The sequence below is a fragment of the Euprymna scolopes genome, chromosome 31 (assembly GCF_053919585.1).
Source record: "Euprymna scolopes isolate OS-2025 chromosome 31, ASM5391958v1, whole genome shotgun sequence".
Taxonomy (NCBI): domain Eukaryota; kingdom Metazoa; phylum Mollusca; class Cephalopoda; order Sepiida; family Sepiolidae; genus Euprymna; species Euprymna scolopes.
In genome coordinates this window covers 65,521,747-65,538,600 of record NC_136512.1, presented here as the reverse complement: position 1 = coordinate 65,538,600, position 16,854 = coordinate 65,521,747, and the positions used below count along the sequence as shown (strand labels likewise).

Below are 16,854 nucleotides of genomic sequence, written 5' to 3'. Positions count from 1 at the left end.
ATAAAAAAAATAGAATTTGATGAAAACGATCGAAGACACAGGAGAGTTCAAAAGGGAGGTAATTTTCCGTTTCGATTTAAACAAGATGGCAATTTTCACCTGTTAACATGGTTAAAGTTGTTCTTTTTAATAATTCAGTAATATTCAGGAAATTCCGACTGTATAATTTGAAAGCTACCATTGTAACTTATTAGAATGGACAAAAAAAAAAAAAAAAAAATCAGTTGAAACCATTTTTTTTTTTTTTAACTCCAAAATATTTTTTTTAACTACAAAATATCGTCTAATTAATGAAGTGCTCCCCCTTTTTTTCTAGAGGAATATTGATTATTTGTACTTTTTGGACTACTGTTTTTATCTTCACTGTTATTTGCATAACGTCTCTGTCGATGTAACCTTCGATCTTCTGGTGTATCTTATTGAACTCTGGAATCTGCACAGTAGTTAGAACGTAACTACTTATTTAATCCACAGGGATAGACCCCCCCCCCCACCATTTCCTCCGAGTTCAACAAGATATAACTAAAGGAGGTGGGAAGTTACGTCAATTGAAACGTTGTAATAATAACACCCAAGATGAGAACAGCAGTCTGAAGAATCAAAATACAAATAATCAATCTTCATTTTTAAAATCCAGAAACAAAAAATATTAATTTAAAAATTAAGTTTTTTTGTTATCAGCAAACATTTTTGTCAAAAAAAAAAGGCCAAATTTAGCTTTTCTTTTTTGAATAGAAAAATGATAATTTAGATAAAAAAAAAAAAAGGATAATAAAGAAAACTACTCTCCAACATTTAAATTTTATACCTTTAGTAACTTACTTCCTCGTCAAACTTAATCCTGTCATTACAAATCGATTATCTTTAATCTTTTGTAACTATTGTGACAAAATTTTATTTAAAAAAATCTGATTATATACATAAATAGTATGCCTGGTCGACTAAGTATAACATTTCTACCTGGGTAGATACAAAAAAAAAAAATAAATAAATAAAATATAAAAAAAAAATTCAAGAAATAAAATTTTAAAAAGTATTTTGCTATTATCATACACTTTTTCTTTTATGGAAATCTCTCCAGACAAGGCATGAAGCCACTTGATTTAAAGTGCTACAAAAAAAAAAAATACTTCAAGGTTAAAAACTAGCCAATAAGAAATGGATAGATTCCAACAAAAAAAAAAAACAAACAAACAAAAAAAAACAGCAATTTCTCCCTCTTTGTCAGAAACATCGCTCATAAAATGTGAGGACTAAAAGGACAAAATAAGGGGAGCAAGAGTTTTGAGGCTGCTGAAAGTAAATACAATGTCCACTTTCTACTCTCCTTTGTTTTGCTTTGTTCGTACCAAAGGATATGTCCTTGATAATCAGTCTGATAGAGTCTGGACCATTTTGAAGCTATGTGGCCTTCTTTGTATTGGGCTACTGTATAGTTCTATGTAGTTCTAGGCGGTTCACCCACAAAGGCACTTCGAGAAGGGGGGTAGATTATTGCTAATCACCAGAGAATGCGAACAAGCTGCGCAGATATTTTTTCATGGGCTAGTGCATACTTCCTATTGTACACTCATAATCTTCACTTTCTGACCTTGTAGAATATCTTTCTGTGGTGGTAAATGCTAGGGGGGAAAAAAAAAAAATGTCAGCAAAATTTTTTTAAATATTAGAAAACAAAAAATGTTAGGAAATGTTTTATCAATTTTTTTCTGAGACTTTCTGTGTAATACACCTTTTTTAAAGACTTTTTTTAATTTTTTTTTTTAGTTATTTTTCTTTATTTTTTTTATGGGAATTTAGTACAGAATCGGTAATTGTATCAGAATTGGGAAAAATATTGGAATCGTCCCATCACTAGTTAATACCACCCGAAAAATGGGACCCCCCCCCCAAAAAAAAAAAAAAACTAAAACCAACAGTCTTCTTTAAAAAAGGTGAATTACACTGAAAATCTCAAAATAAAAATTATAAAAACAAAAAACTATTTTAATCATTTATTGAAATATTTCACAAGATTCTTTGGTTTTCTAATATTTGACTTGCAATATGTTTTCAAGGATATGACCTAAGTCCTATGTAAAAAAAAAAGAAAAGTTTTTTCTCAAAGTTTAACATTTTTTCAAGAGGAAAATGATAAGATCGAAAAAGAAAAAAAAAAAAAAAAAAAAATAAAAAAATTTGACACTGAAATTTTCTACCTTCAGTTACGCCCCTTCTCATTTTACGTATATCTAGTTACCATGAAAAAGCAACTACTATTTTAATCTTTCTGGAATACAAAAACTACTATTTTAGGTCACATCTTACTACAAAGTACCGAAGCCTCCTTGTTAGATAAGGATATTCAGTAAGGATAATCCTTATCTTAGAAAAAAACCAACAAAAAAAAAACCTGTAAATTAAACCTTGTTTATTTCAGACATTCTTTTTTTAGTGAGATATAAAAAAGTAAAAATTATCACCAAATGTTTTTATAAAAATAGACTTCAAAGTTTGCTTTACAAGAAATAATAGTAAAACATTAATTTTGTTTAAAAAACATTTTGAGTCTATCTAAAAGTTTTATTTGCAGATTCATATACATATTTTAAAAGATTGTAGGTATTTCTCTTTCTCATATATATATATATATATATATATATATATATATATATATATATATATATATATATATATATATATATATATATATTATACTAGCAGGGGTGCCTGGCGTTGCCCGAGTGCTTGGAGGTGTGTTAAATAGAAAAAAAAAAAAAAAAAGTGGTAGGCACGCTGGAACCCACAACGCAAAGGCGGAAAAGAAATGGAAAGAAAAATCTGACGTCTTACCCTTACTCCATGACGTGACCAGAAGTGTAAAATATTCAAATTTAACGTAGTCAATCATAAAGATGACTTGCAGAAATGGCATTGCTTTTAAACCTCCCACAAAGATAGTTTTTAATGTGCGGGAAAAGCAACTCCCCCAAAAAAGAGGGCACTCTGGCAATATCCAAATAAATAGTAATTGTCTCAGTATGAAGGATTTCCCCTACATGGACCAATTATAGAATCGATACTACCAGACCCGAAAGCCAGGCACCAGCATTTTCGTTCAATTAGTTTTGCCTTATTTATATGAAAAAGACAAACACTCAAAATGAGGGAATTTTTTAAAACGATAAAAAAAAAAAAAGACTATCTGTTTGCGAATCCGAGATATTACGATCTGGGAAGTATAAGAAAACTTCTCCTGGAATGTAACCAAGAACTGATGAAAAAAGCCTTCGTGGACATAAACAAACAGCAGGGGTGCCGGGCGTTGCCCATGTGTAAAAAAGTTTTTAAAGGGAGGTAGGCTCAAACCTGAAGCCTTGAGGTGAATAGCCTAATGACTTACCATGATGCTATGTAGAGTAGGGAGTAAGGGTGAAATTAAACGTTGGTTTTAGTAGTAGTAGAGAAAATGACATCATAGCACGAATTTTGTAACATAATAAAAAATACAGACAACCTTGTTTCATAAATCAGACATTATAATCTAGGGAGTATATAAAAAGTTCTAAGAAACAGTGACTTAGACTAGCCTGGGTGCCCAGCTTTGCCCGGGTGTTTCGAGGTGTGTGTTGAGAAAAAAAAAAAAAAAAGTGATAGACAGGCAGGTTCGAACCCGTACCGGGAAGGAAGAAAAGAATGTGAAAAAAAAAATATAGAAAAAGAAACGCGACGTCTTTGCCGTTACATCTATCACCAAACTGGAAGTGATGAAGGCTAGTCAATCGAAAAAAGGGGATGACTTTCAAAAATATCGGTGGAAAAAGCGACCCCTCCTTGTAGAAAAGTGCTCAGTTGAGATTGAAGGAATTAATGTTTTTTAGCAAATTTTTCGATATTTGTAGTCCGAAAGGTCGAGTTTCAAAACGATACCAATCTTGTGAAAATCCATCCCCTCTGTCGAAAGTTTTAAGCAGACAGGTGAAATTTATATAATAGACTAGCGAGGAGTACCCGGCGTTGCCCGGTTGTTTGGAGGTGTGTGTGGAAACTTCGGGGGTGGGGGAGTTAAAAAAAAAAAAAATGTTTTGGTAGGTAAGTATGAGGATCGAACCCGAACCCTTGAGGCAAAGTTGTAAATTAAAGTGTGAAAAAAAAAAAAAAAACGTGGGACGTTAACGACTGCCCCACCGTGAGCTGCTAACGGAAACACTTTTGAATTTATTTAATTACTTGGATTTGGCAGGTGCCCGTTTTAATGAGTTCAAGTTTGACTGCGGGATAATATTTCATTTACTGCGGGAACGCTTCCCAAGATGTTATAGGAAAAAGACTAACCCACATGCGGCAAGCGACAAATGTTGAATATTTATCTTCCCAAAGTCGAGCAAATTAAATAGACAAGCGAGCTTCGTTGTTAACTCTGAGATATTACGATTTATATGTGATATAAAAAGTTTTAAAAAGTTGTGAAGCGAGCGACGGCTTCTCTGAAAACATCCTTTTGTAGACACAGAAAAAGCGAACACACACACATACATACATTTTCGCTTTTATATTTATAGATTACTAGTAGGGAGATCCGACGTTGCCTGGGATTGAATGATGATCAATGAAGGTTTCATATTTTTTATTGTCCTCTAAATCGGTGAAATCGCCCATTTTCCAATCAAATCGATTGATTACCTGCTCTAATCGTGGTGCACTGGGAGGAAGCTTCACATGCGTTCTTGCAGTGACTTAGTCCACAATACATTGCAGTCTACATTCAACCAGCTGTTGATTTTATAAAATTATTTTATATATATAATAGATCGAATCAAAGTTTAAAATGAAAAAGTCAAGTATCATGGTGAAACTGTGCTTTAAACAAACATTAATCTGGAAAAACCTACTGTTGCGTGGTAATAAAACTTTAAATGCACTTGTGATATTAGGCTGTGTAAGACGTTAACTTTGGTCAAAAACGCCTGTTCTTTGATCGGATTATTTCCAATACAAAACCTAGCTAAAGAACACTATCAGATACATAAAGTGCATTCGTGCAAATGTTCATAAAAATCGACCCAATCATTTTAGAGTCCATAGGTGTAGCAAAATCCCTGGCAATACCAGATGGTCTTGCTTTTCAAATAGAGGAAGAGAAGGTAGGAGAGGGGGGGTGATATTTGATCAAGAAAAAAAGAAAATTGTCCCTGGGACTTTATCAGGAGGGGAGGAGGATAGTAGATAGTAATTGTTCTTTAAGCGGTTTTAATTTCCATTTTGTACTTATGTAGCGATAAGAAGAGGAAAAAAAAATGTCCATAAGAAATAAAATATTTCATTGAAAAAAAAAAAATAAATAAATAAATAAATAAAAAAAGATAATGAGATTCTTGAATTTGTCAGAAAAACAATACAGGATCGTTTTCTGGTTGAGTTTAGAAAGAACAATTCAAATATTATGGAAACAATGACTTGGGTTCAAAATATCTGCTTTGGTGTCTGGGAGATGTTGTTATTTGGGTCCACCTGTTGTATTTACCACCAAGCCAGTGATAAGTTAGTTGGACAGATAAATAAATAAAATTGAACTTAGGGAGAGATATGGTCACGAAAGAGAAGGAAGAGATCAACAAGAAAAGAGAAAATGAAAAGAATATAAAATAATGGGATAGAGAAAAAAAGAGGTTCAGAGGAGGTAAAAAAAGAAAGAAAAAGTAATCTTCAATATGACAGAGGGGGAAGAGGCCAGTTTTATAAAAACGATTGGCTTTTTAGAATTAGGGTCTTTTTGCTAGCTGGCATCAAGGCGTCTATATTGCTCTTGCCCCGCCTGGGGGGGGGGGTGAAACCCTCATAACAGCTAAGTTGAAAAGCTTTTGTTCTTAGCTGGGAAATTAACTAGATGAACTTCAGTTATGCAACCTGCATCACGAAGCTCGGATCAAAGAACTCGACTTTAAACAAGATTAAAATGATTTCTAAATAATTATTTTGCTTGGTTTTTACGAAAATGAACCAGAGTTTTTCTTCGTTTCTCGATTGCCGGCCTGAATGAAGATGCAGTTTATTTCAGATGATCAAAGAGATAGACTGGATCCAGCACAAAGCAAGAGTGACAACCGAAATCGACAATGTTGCCACACGGACTTAGGGTCATGCACATTCCGTGTGCCCTGAGCAGCAGAGAGATATTTTCCAGTGACCAGTGAGAGACTGATCACCCTTGAGGGGGTCAACCACTAGACAAGTAAGAATGTAAAACACGGCCAAGAGTACATCACAAGTATGCTCCCGTGAACCAGGATAGCGACGGATGCAGCCATGCTCCGGACAACAGAGGGCGTTAGGGTTATATAGGGAACAAACTTGCACACAAAGTTCCTTTTTATAATATTCTGGCAGTTCAGCCCGGCTTTGCTCGGGCCCTATGTACTGTTCATAACTTTATGTGCGTATGTATATATCAAAACGTATGCATATCTACAGTTATGCCTTTCTAGATAATAGATTTAACTACTATAGAAAAAAGTTAGAGACTGCAGAGGTAAAATTTTTTAAAACTTTGACCCCTTAACAAATCAAATTAAAATGTTTGACCCATGTCCAAGTAACCTACATCTAAAATTTCAAGTGTTTAGACCCAAAATTGGCGGAGGAGTTTGGTAGAGTCTGCAAAGGTCAACTATTTCCACTTTGACCTCTAGGCAACGAAACTTTCGCCCAAAAACTGATTAAATAGCTTGCTGCATGTCTGAGTACCCTTTATGTAAAATTTCAAATATTTATACCCAAAATTGGCTTAATAGTTTGCTAGAGACCGCAAATGTAAAATCTTTTGAACTTTGACCCCTTGGCAGCCAAATTTTCGGCCAAAAATCGATTAAAAAGCTTGCTCTGAGTCTGAATACACTTCATGCAAAATTTCTAATATTTAGACCAAAAATTGGCTGAGTAATTTGGAAGAGACCGCATAGGTCAATTATTTTTATACTTTGACCCCAATTTTGACCCCTTAGCATTTATTGTTTTGGGCTCAAATCAAATTATAAAGTTAGATCTATGTCCAAAGAACCTATATCTAAAATTTCAAATGTTTAAACCTAAAATTGGCAGAGAAGTTTGGTAGAGTTCTCAAAGGTCAAATCGTTGAATTTTGAACCCTTAAGAGCTAAATTTCTGGCCGAAAACCGACCAAAAAGATTTTCCCAAATCTCAATACTCCTTATGTCAAATCTTGAGTCAGTAGGCCGAAAATTGATAGAGTTATTGTGTAAGGAATGCGCGCGCGCACACACACACACAGTTTCATTTTTATAGTCTTGGAAGTTTTTTTAACCTTTAAAACTATATAAAAAAAAAAATTAATTTTATATTTTTTATCAATCGTTGGAAGACTATATTATATAAATAAATAAGTGTATTCATATATGCACACTTATTTATATAATGTACACACACACAAACTTGCTAGATCTAGCTACACTAAAGAGTAGTGATAAGACGAAATAGCTGTCTTTGGATGATTACTAGCATGTTACCAGACGTTTCCCTGGTTGTAAAATACACTTAAATATATTTTCATTTATGCAGATTTTGTATTTATTATTATACAGCCAATTTTCTATTGATTATTACATTGTACTCCATATATAGTTGTGATTTCAAAAATGAAAAAAAGAAATAGAAAAAAAAGACTTGGGAGCTATTAGCTAGAATCAAAACCAAAACACAGCGCTCCAGCCTTATTTGTTATTGTTTGAGCTATCATCCGACGGATAAGAAATAGTAAAAAAAAAAAAAAATGAACCGACTTTAATGTATAAATGTATATTTGTGCATGTGTAAAAGAGCAAATTGAGCAGATTTATGCCCGCCAAATCCCCCCCCCAATTTTGACCTCTTTGCAGCTATTGTTACTAGCTTATATATATATATATATATATATATATATATATATATGCATGAGAGATAGCAAGAGTACACTTATGGAATTCAGGCCTTGCTTTGTTGTATCTTAAGAAAATGATAAGTAAATTGGTTAAGTATGAAAATATATTTATTTAACTACACACACTTGTATAAGTGCAGGTTCTGCCACACAGAAATAGAGAGTGTGAGCCACCTGGCATCCAACTGTAAGGTTCTACTGGGGGATGGCTACTATATACGATGCAACATTATGGCGTGTGTAAATATCTACATTGAACGATCTATAAGAAGTTTAATATTGAATGCAGCAGCAAATCCTTGGAACATGTTTACCAGAAAGAACAGTTGGGAATAAGTCATACACCATCCACTATGACTATGCAATTCCTACAGCTATGTATCTAGAAAATGGAGCTGTTAAACCTGACTTAGTGATTTGGACAAGAAGAAAGAAGCAACCTTAGTAGAAGTTAGTGTCCGCAATGATGCTTGGTTAAACAGAGCTAAAGGAAAAAGATAACGAAATACCAAGGTCTTATGTACGACATGACAAGAACCTGGAATCTTAAGATCGCTATCATTCCAGTTCTTATAGGAGCAACTGGACTTGCGAAAAAAGAATTTCAAAAATTATCTGGCAAATATACCCGATGAACCAAGTGCAAGAGATTAAAAAAAAATTGCCCTTAAAGGAAGAGTCAGAATCTTTAAAAGATCTCTCAGCTGTGGAACATTTGGCATCCGGTATATATTAGTACTAATTTTAAAAGTTAAAAAACAAAAAAGTTACTTGGGTCAATTAGCTAGAATCAAAATCAAAATGCTTAGCGCTCCAGCTACACTCCCTTCCATTTGAGCGAAACCACTTCAAGCTATGAATGAATTTGCGCATGTACAAAAGTAATATCGGCAAGTTGAAACAAACATTTTGCATTTCCACTTACTGACATTTCAGTATGTATTATTCATCCATCCAAACAATGATTTTACTAGTTATAAACCATCCTTGGTGCAGGATTACTATTTCCTGTTAATTTCAGTGTTATGTGATGAGTAGTTTTAGAGTTTAGTGATTAAATGTTGACACATACATCTCTTATTTAAAAGAAAATCGTCTAAAAAAAAAAAAAAAAAAAAAAAAAAAATATTAATATAATTTCTTTACATTCTTATAGTTTAATTATTTTCTCCTAGCGAATTCGAATGTAAGAATAATAAAAAAATTTTTTTTTAAGAGCATCTTTAGATTCTTTGAAAAATGTAACCTGTGTTTGAACGTTTTAACTTAATTTTCTATAACACATAAGCAAACATTGACGCACACATATGGTTATCTAATATTTAAAGGGCAGTTACTCGTGTGCGTGTTCAGCTAAAAAACTACAAAACAAACATCAACAAATTTGGTACATTCTTTATCGGCGTTGCCTTGGATTAATAATATCTAAAATTATTCATTCTTTGGAGGTTTACTGAGCCAGATTTCAACAGGGGAGGAGGTTCAACCATTTCCAGTGTCATCTTTTATCTATATAAAATTGAGTTTTTCATTGCACTTGCATTGATATTAAAAGCCTACTTTTTCTATTTAAAAACTATTAAAAACAAACTTCTTATACTTAGTCATCGATATGCAAGCAACTAAGAGGTTAACTAATTTGCATATTCTTTAAAAAACGAACTTTAATTATTCATTTTTATGGTTTCTTATTGGAAGATTGGTTTCATTTAACTATTATACTTGGTTCTATTTATGCATATTTTCTACATTGTGCAGAATTGTGCAGAATTTAGGATAAAAACGTTCTAGCACAAGATCTTATATTTTATATAAGTGACCGTGTGTGTGTGTGTGGGGGGGCGGTCTACTAAACTCCTCTGAATTTTTGGTCTACAGACTTAAAACTTGAGAATTTGGACCTATGGAACAAATGCAATTTGGTTTTTAGCCAGTAAAAATAGTTACTAAAGGGTCAAAATTGAAAAAAAAAAAAAAAAAATGCCTTAGCAAAAGTAAAAAAATACAAAAAAAACGTCTCTTGCCAAATTCAGTTTTTTTTTTTTTTCTTTTCCAAGGGGAAAAAGTAATAAGTTGGATAAAAACAAAGAAAAATAACTTTTTGACATTGAAATTTAAAATTTCATCTTGAAAATAAAATAACCGTTTTTAAAAATCTTTATTCATGGCAATAACAAGCTTTGCTCTCCCTAATTCCGTCTGTCAATGAGCAAATAAATGTCTCGCTTGTAAAATTCTTTCGATTTAGATGGGAAATATGAATCTAACTCACATTCAGTCTCCTTTTGTAATGCTATCCCAAGTCTATTTAAATGGTTTTGTAGTTTTTGAAATAAGTGATAATGTGAGGCAGGTAGGTTAAGAGAGTATGGGAGATGGGGCAAGATTTCCCAACAAAATTGTTCCAGATCTTTGGTCAGGAGCACTGTGTGAGAACAAGCATTATCATGATAGATTCCCTCCTTCCTGTTGACTAAAGATCATTTTCAGACCAACATGGATAAGAATATTACAGAAAAAGATGAATGATGCTTTAATAATCTGACCAAAAAAAAAAAAATAAAAAATAAAATAAATAAATAAATAAATCATGGTGATAGGTTTAAATAATAACAATATGCATAATAAAATAAATTACAACAGTTTAAAATGTCCTTTCTAGAAACCGGCCTAAATTTTTGTACCAACCAAATACAAATATAAACGGTTGGATTCTCTATTTTAAGACCTTAATAGCATTGTGCATGACAAATCTATTTAATTCTGACTAGCATTTTTTTTTTTTTTTTTTTTTACTTCTTGCACCATGTTCTTTATAAAACAAAAAAAAAATTCTGTTTCTTTAAAAAAAAACTTATTCGCATGACAAATCTATATTTGATTCTGACTAGCATTTTTTTCCTTGTCCATGTTCTTCATAAAAAAAAAAAAAAAAAACTTATTCTGGTCAAAACTAAGCCAGTTATTTGAGTTCTAGCTCATCCATCCCAACTGATTTTTTTTTCTTTTAACAACTTACTTCTCTGAAATTGATTTTGTTATCCTGGTCCTCATCAACTTCTTTGATCATCTCTTTTAGTGCCAAATGCGTTTGAGGTGCACCAAGCTTTTCCATCATGTGCTTCAATTCTTCAAAATCAATAAAATTGTCATGACCAATATCATATCTGAAAAAATAAAAATAAAAAAAAAATAAAAAGAATTCCAAATATTTTTGTTACAAAATACAAAGTAACTTCTACAAGATGTTATATGAGCATTCATTAAGACTATCTTCCTCATTAACATTTTTTTTTGTCCACACCATTTCAACCAATCTTTTGTGTTATTCACTTCCTGTGCCAAGGAGGTTTGTCACCGTTTGTTCATGTACAGCCTAGTATCCACATTGCTTGACTAATGATCAAACTTTCTAAGAATATCGATCATAATCCAACTTAATTTTCTCGATCAAAGTTTTAGGTCATGAAAAAAGATGAAAAGGCAGTTTTGATAATAACTATAGTTCTGGTCATTGTAAAATCTTGCTACTTGGCTTACATTGGCACAGTAGAACCCCGGGATTCGGTATTAAAAATTAGTAAGAAAATACAGTACAGTATATAATACAGACGTATATAATCAAATAACATAAGTAAAACAGAAAAACATTGCATCGTAACCTAAAAAAAAAAATAAATAAAAAATAAAAAATAAATAAACTATTCTAGGGACACTATATCCTAGGGTCACCGTATCCCGGGGTTCTCCTGGTCATACTGGATCCCAGGACAAGAATTCATCTAGTCTGGTGGAGTATTCAGTTTTGTACTGTTACTCGAGGTAACATCACTTGAAAGTGCAGCATTTCTTACAAAAGCCAGTATGGGTTAGCCATACTGAGGAGATCTTATATGGGCAGCAAATATTTAATTATATATATATATATATATATATATATATATATATATATATATATATATATATTTTTTTTTTTAAGTGCATTAGAGCAGTCTAAAGAGCAGAGTATATTTTAATGTATTAATAAATTCATTAATACAATTAAAATAAAAGAAAACAGTGCTCGTGGTAATGTAGATATATAATAAGCTCGATAGGCATATATATCCTAGAGCTATTTTAATATTGAGTAAGATGATTGATAATTTGTAATTAAAATTAAAAATCGGTTTCGCAAGGAAGAACAAACAAAATCAATAAATTGTACGATCGTTTTGGAAACAATGTTTTTATTGAGATAAACAATAAGTCTTGGACAATAATTTTATTTAGTTTTGTTTATCTCAATAAAAACATTGTTTCCAAAACGATCGTACAATTTATTGATTTTGTTTGTTCTTCCTTGCGAAACCGATTTTTAATTTTAACTAGCAGGGGGTACCCAGCGTTGCCCGGGTGTTTGGAGGTGTGTGGTTTTGGGTAAATCAAAACACCCGGGTGTTTGTGTGAAGGGGGGGGGGGAGTGTAAAATAAAAAAGTTCTGGTAGGTAAGTATGAGGATCGAAACCGAACCCTTGAGGCGAAGCTGGAAATTAAAGTGTGGAAGAAAAGAAAAAAAAAAAAAAAAAAAAAAAAAATACGACGTTAACCGCGAAATACTAACGAAAACACATCTGAATTTATTAAACTATTTAGAATTGGCAGGTGCACGTTTTAATGACTTAATGAGGTCAACTTTGACTGCGGGAGAGTATTTTATTTACTGCAGGAACGCTTTTTTTATTTTTATCTTCCAGGATATTGGGGGGGGGGGCAGCTCCCCATAACAAGGGGATTGTCCAAATTGAATAGCAATTACCTGATATAAGGAAAATTTCCACATTGATCAAATCTGGTTGCTTTCGGACATTTCCAGCGATCGTTATTTACCGGAAAAATACCGCCAGAATTAGTGTCGCTTTTATTATACGAAAAAGCCTAATCCACAAGCGGAGAGCGAAAAATGTTGAATATTTATCTTTTCAAAGTCGAGCAAATTAAATAGACAGGCGACCTCCGTTGTTAACTCTTAGATATTATGATTTATATTTGATATAAAAAGTTTTAAGTTGTGAGCTGACCGACCGCTTCTCGGAAAAAAACCTTTTACAGACATACACAAAAAGCGAACATACATACATTTTCGCTTTTATATTTATAGATTACAAATTATCAATCATCTTACTCATATACATATATATTGAATATTTAGTATTTACTTGCAGGGTGAAGTATTCTCATACCACATTATTCTGACTAACCCCTGTAGTGACCTTAGACATTCGAGGATAGTGTCTAGTAGGCATTCAAGTTCTCTCCAGTAGGCATTCAAGTTCTCTCTTCTGTGCGTGTATATTATTGTAAGTGCACTATGCAAAAAAAAAACAAACGTGTTTGAGTGGCCATTATTACAGACAAATACATCGCTGATGGCGTTTAGGATAAAAAGGCTTTCCTTTGAATTAGGATGTTACTTGGCAATTTTATTTGTGCTTACGCATTCTATTTGCAATGGACAGTGAAGTACTAAAACTATTTTATAGGAAGGATTTATATAGAAAGACTTAGCGTATCAAAAATTAGAACTTAGGAATTTTATATGTCAAACGCTGGAATTTCAAACGGCATGGCTACTCTGCGTTATCCGGGAACATGAGCAACAAAATAGTAAAGTTAAAACCTGTGTATAACATCTTTCTTTCAAAACTTCTCTACTTCTACTTCCCCTCATCCCAGTCAAGAAATATTTTTTCTCTAATAGAGATACATTTTGATCTTAGCCTGACGGCTAAGAAAGTGCATTTTAGTTGAAGATCCACACATACACAAAAACCACTCTCCCTTCCTGACGACCTTGGATAGATTGAGAATGAAAAATAAAATGTGCACATGCAGAAAGGTCTGTGGTTGTGTCTTGTGTAGTTTCTGACTAAGTTTGAAATGCACACACCTCTCCTGTATATAATAAAATTTTCTCATTATTTCACACGTGACTGGATAGAAATTCATTAGTTTAGTCTGTCCTTACATAGAAAGTATACATATAAGATACATGAGAGAAATGTAAATGAAAAAAGTCTATAATTATATATAACCAATATTTAAAATTTCAAGTGTTTATGCCCAAAATTGGCGGAGGAGAGTTCTCAAAGGTCAAATCGTTGAACTTTGACCCCTTAACAGCCAAATTTCTGGCCGAAAACCGATTAAATATTTTCCCAAAGATCAGTACATTGTATATAAAATTTCGGATCTGTAGATTGAAAATTGACAGAGTTATTGCGTAGGGAAATGTAGACAGACAAGAGAGATTGGTCTATGCAAAATTTCAGTTAGATCAGCCCAGCAGCTTCTGAGGAAAAATGGACCAGGAATATAATACATATAAGTTACAAAAATATATATGGTAATGAAGCTAAGCAGAATTTTTAGTGTTTCATCCTTGTGGGGATTCATCAGGCTATTGTCTAGCTTAATTGCCATATATATATATTTATAACTTACTACCTAGCTCTACTCATGTATTGAGCATTGAAGTAAACACTGAAAATAGAACTATAACAGTTTATGTAATTTTTTAAATTTTTCTTTACAAAAGAGTCACCACTTATCAAAGCCCGGAGGCCACTCAAGGATAAGAGTTAATGAGTGTATAATAGTCAATGGGAAAATGTAATCATTAGTAGCAGAAATTTGGTAAATTGAATTACTTAAGGGGATAGCTCATCAATAACTTGTTCATGTTGGACTTAAAAACGGCCATGTTGTAGTCAGTTGGAAAGCAGGAAAATGGAACAGAGTTCTACAGGCGTGTAGTTCTAAGAAAGAAGCTTTGTTTAGAGAATTTACGTTTAGGTACAGATAAAGAGTTGGAGAAATTGATAGTGGTTTCAGCTAGACGAATGTTTTCAGTGAAAGTCAGGCCAGGGGAACCATAGATTAGAACTCAGACGAGCACTTGCTATTAAAATAATGATAAAGCAGAGAGACTCGCAACGTCTCTTCTGTGGGAAAGAGGTTGCAGGAAAAGAAAAAGGCATCCCCACTAGGTTACTGATCACAGAGTAGAATATGCTGCAAAGTTTTTGGCAAAGAGTTTGGCTTTGTCTGATGCTGACAAGATTACCTCAGATCCATTGATGATGGTTGGGATAGAGCACTCACTTCTATTCAGGATCCTGCTTGTTATTTACCAAATTTGGTGAGAACCAAACCGCTGGCCAGCTACTTTGGACTTGACAGACTGGGCATACAACTCTCACATTCTTTATTACTCTTTTACAATGGTTGCTGGCAGCCCTAAAGGCAGCTTTAATTCAGTACATCTTTTATGTTGGAAGCTATGGAAAAGTAATTTCTGTGCGCAATGGCAGCAGCACATTCTGGAAAGAACCACAGCTGCCTTGGGTTTTTGCTGGAATTTTTTGGGGAGTATGAAGCGGTTTATACCTACAATTAACCATTCCGTCAGGTCCGATACATGAAATAATAGTAATTAGTTTATATATATATATATATATATATATATATATATATATATATATATATGTGTGTGTGTGTATATAGCTAATTATAGAGTAGTATTACTGGTGCAAAAGGATTTCTTAGGTCAGAGCTGGAGTCAGTCAAGAGTCAAGATCGTTTAAAATTTCAGGAATCTGAGTTAAGTGTTTGAGTTGTATCTCACTACCCTTTTGTGAACAATACTTGCTTGGCTGACCTGCTCATACTATAATCATCAGATTAGTGTCAAATGACAGTGTCATTTCCCAAACAATTTCAGTTCAACTGAAGGAATTAAACCAATCATTTCGTTTCGTTTATCAACAAATGACAGATTCCATAAGAATTGAACGTATTTCTCTTCCTCATTTTATGTTGACAAGTATTGTTTTTTGTTTTGTTTTGTTTTGTTTGTTTAGACAAACAATCGTTTTCTATAACAATTAGAAATAAAAACAATTTGGGGTTCCAACAAAATAAAAACAAGCATGTACTTGGATTGCTATTCTTATTTTGACTGCCATTTTGGATTTCGCCATTGTTCAACCAATATCTCTATTCATAAGGAACAAATCCGCATGCACACACAAAGTTCTTTTTATATAATACTAGCGAGGGGTACCCGGCGTTGCCCGGGTGTTTTTCGGGGTATGTGAAAAAAACCCCGGAATGTGAAAAAAAAAAACAGGTGCCCGTGAAAAAAAAAAAACGAAGCCTTCACAACGCGCAGTTGGAAAATAGTAAAGTGTTAAAAAAAAAAACCAGGTGCGCGTTTTTCATTGACGTGACGGCGATAGGTATTCAGCAGTTATTTTGTGCAGGACAGTTTTGAATAAATGGGTTTGTTTGTTTTTAAAAGCCCGCTCCCTCGTCTCGCAATGAAAGCTACAGTCTGATATGACGAAGTCGACATTGACCAAACTGGCTCTGAGCCTGTGATTAGAGTCGAGGTTCGCTTTTTTTATACCGAAAACCCGAATGTAACGCGTGCCGATGCGGGAAATGTGGAATAATTAACGTTTAACAGTCAATAAAATTAAATAGAGAGGCGAGCTCCGTGGATAATTCGTAGATATTACAATTTATAGATGATATAAAAAGTTTTAAAAAGTTGTGAAGCGAGCAAGTGCTTGTTTGAAAGAAGCCTTTCGTGGACATCGAGGAAAAGCGAACGAACATACATACATTTTCGCTTTTATATTTATAGATTAGAGAGATTTCATTGCTTCGTTTCTAAGGAAAAAGACACTTGACTAGCTACAACCACTATATACAATTTCCCCCACTCTCTATATGTGCTTAAATCTAAATGCAGATTCCATGAACAAAGCTTCTTTCCCAGAATTGCCCACCTGTGGAACACTGCTCCGCTGGCCTAACTTCCGGTTAAATACAACATAACCTTCAAATCCAATATAGACAAGTTCTTGTCGAGCCGTCCCCATAACTAGTCAAATTCT

At 33.3% G+C, this 16,854-nt stretch overlaps 1 protein-coding gene across 1 annotated transcript in view; it reads right to left on the bottom strand.

The window, feature by feature from the left end:
• The window catches only part of LOC145255767 (EF-hand domain-containing protein D2-like), a 135,188-nt gene that overhangs the window by 21,826 nt on the left and 96,508 nt on the right, over positions 1 to 16,854 (bottom strand). Inside the window, exon 2 of the mRNA XM_080114429.1 lies at positions 10,932 to 11,079. Coding sequence (XP_079970555.1) covers positions 10,932 to 11,079 — 148 coding nt within the window. The remainder of the gene's footprint in view (positions 1 to 10,931; positions 11,080 to 16,854) is intronic.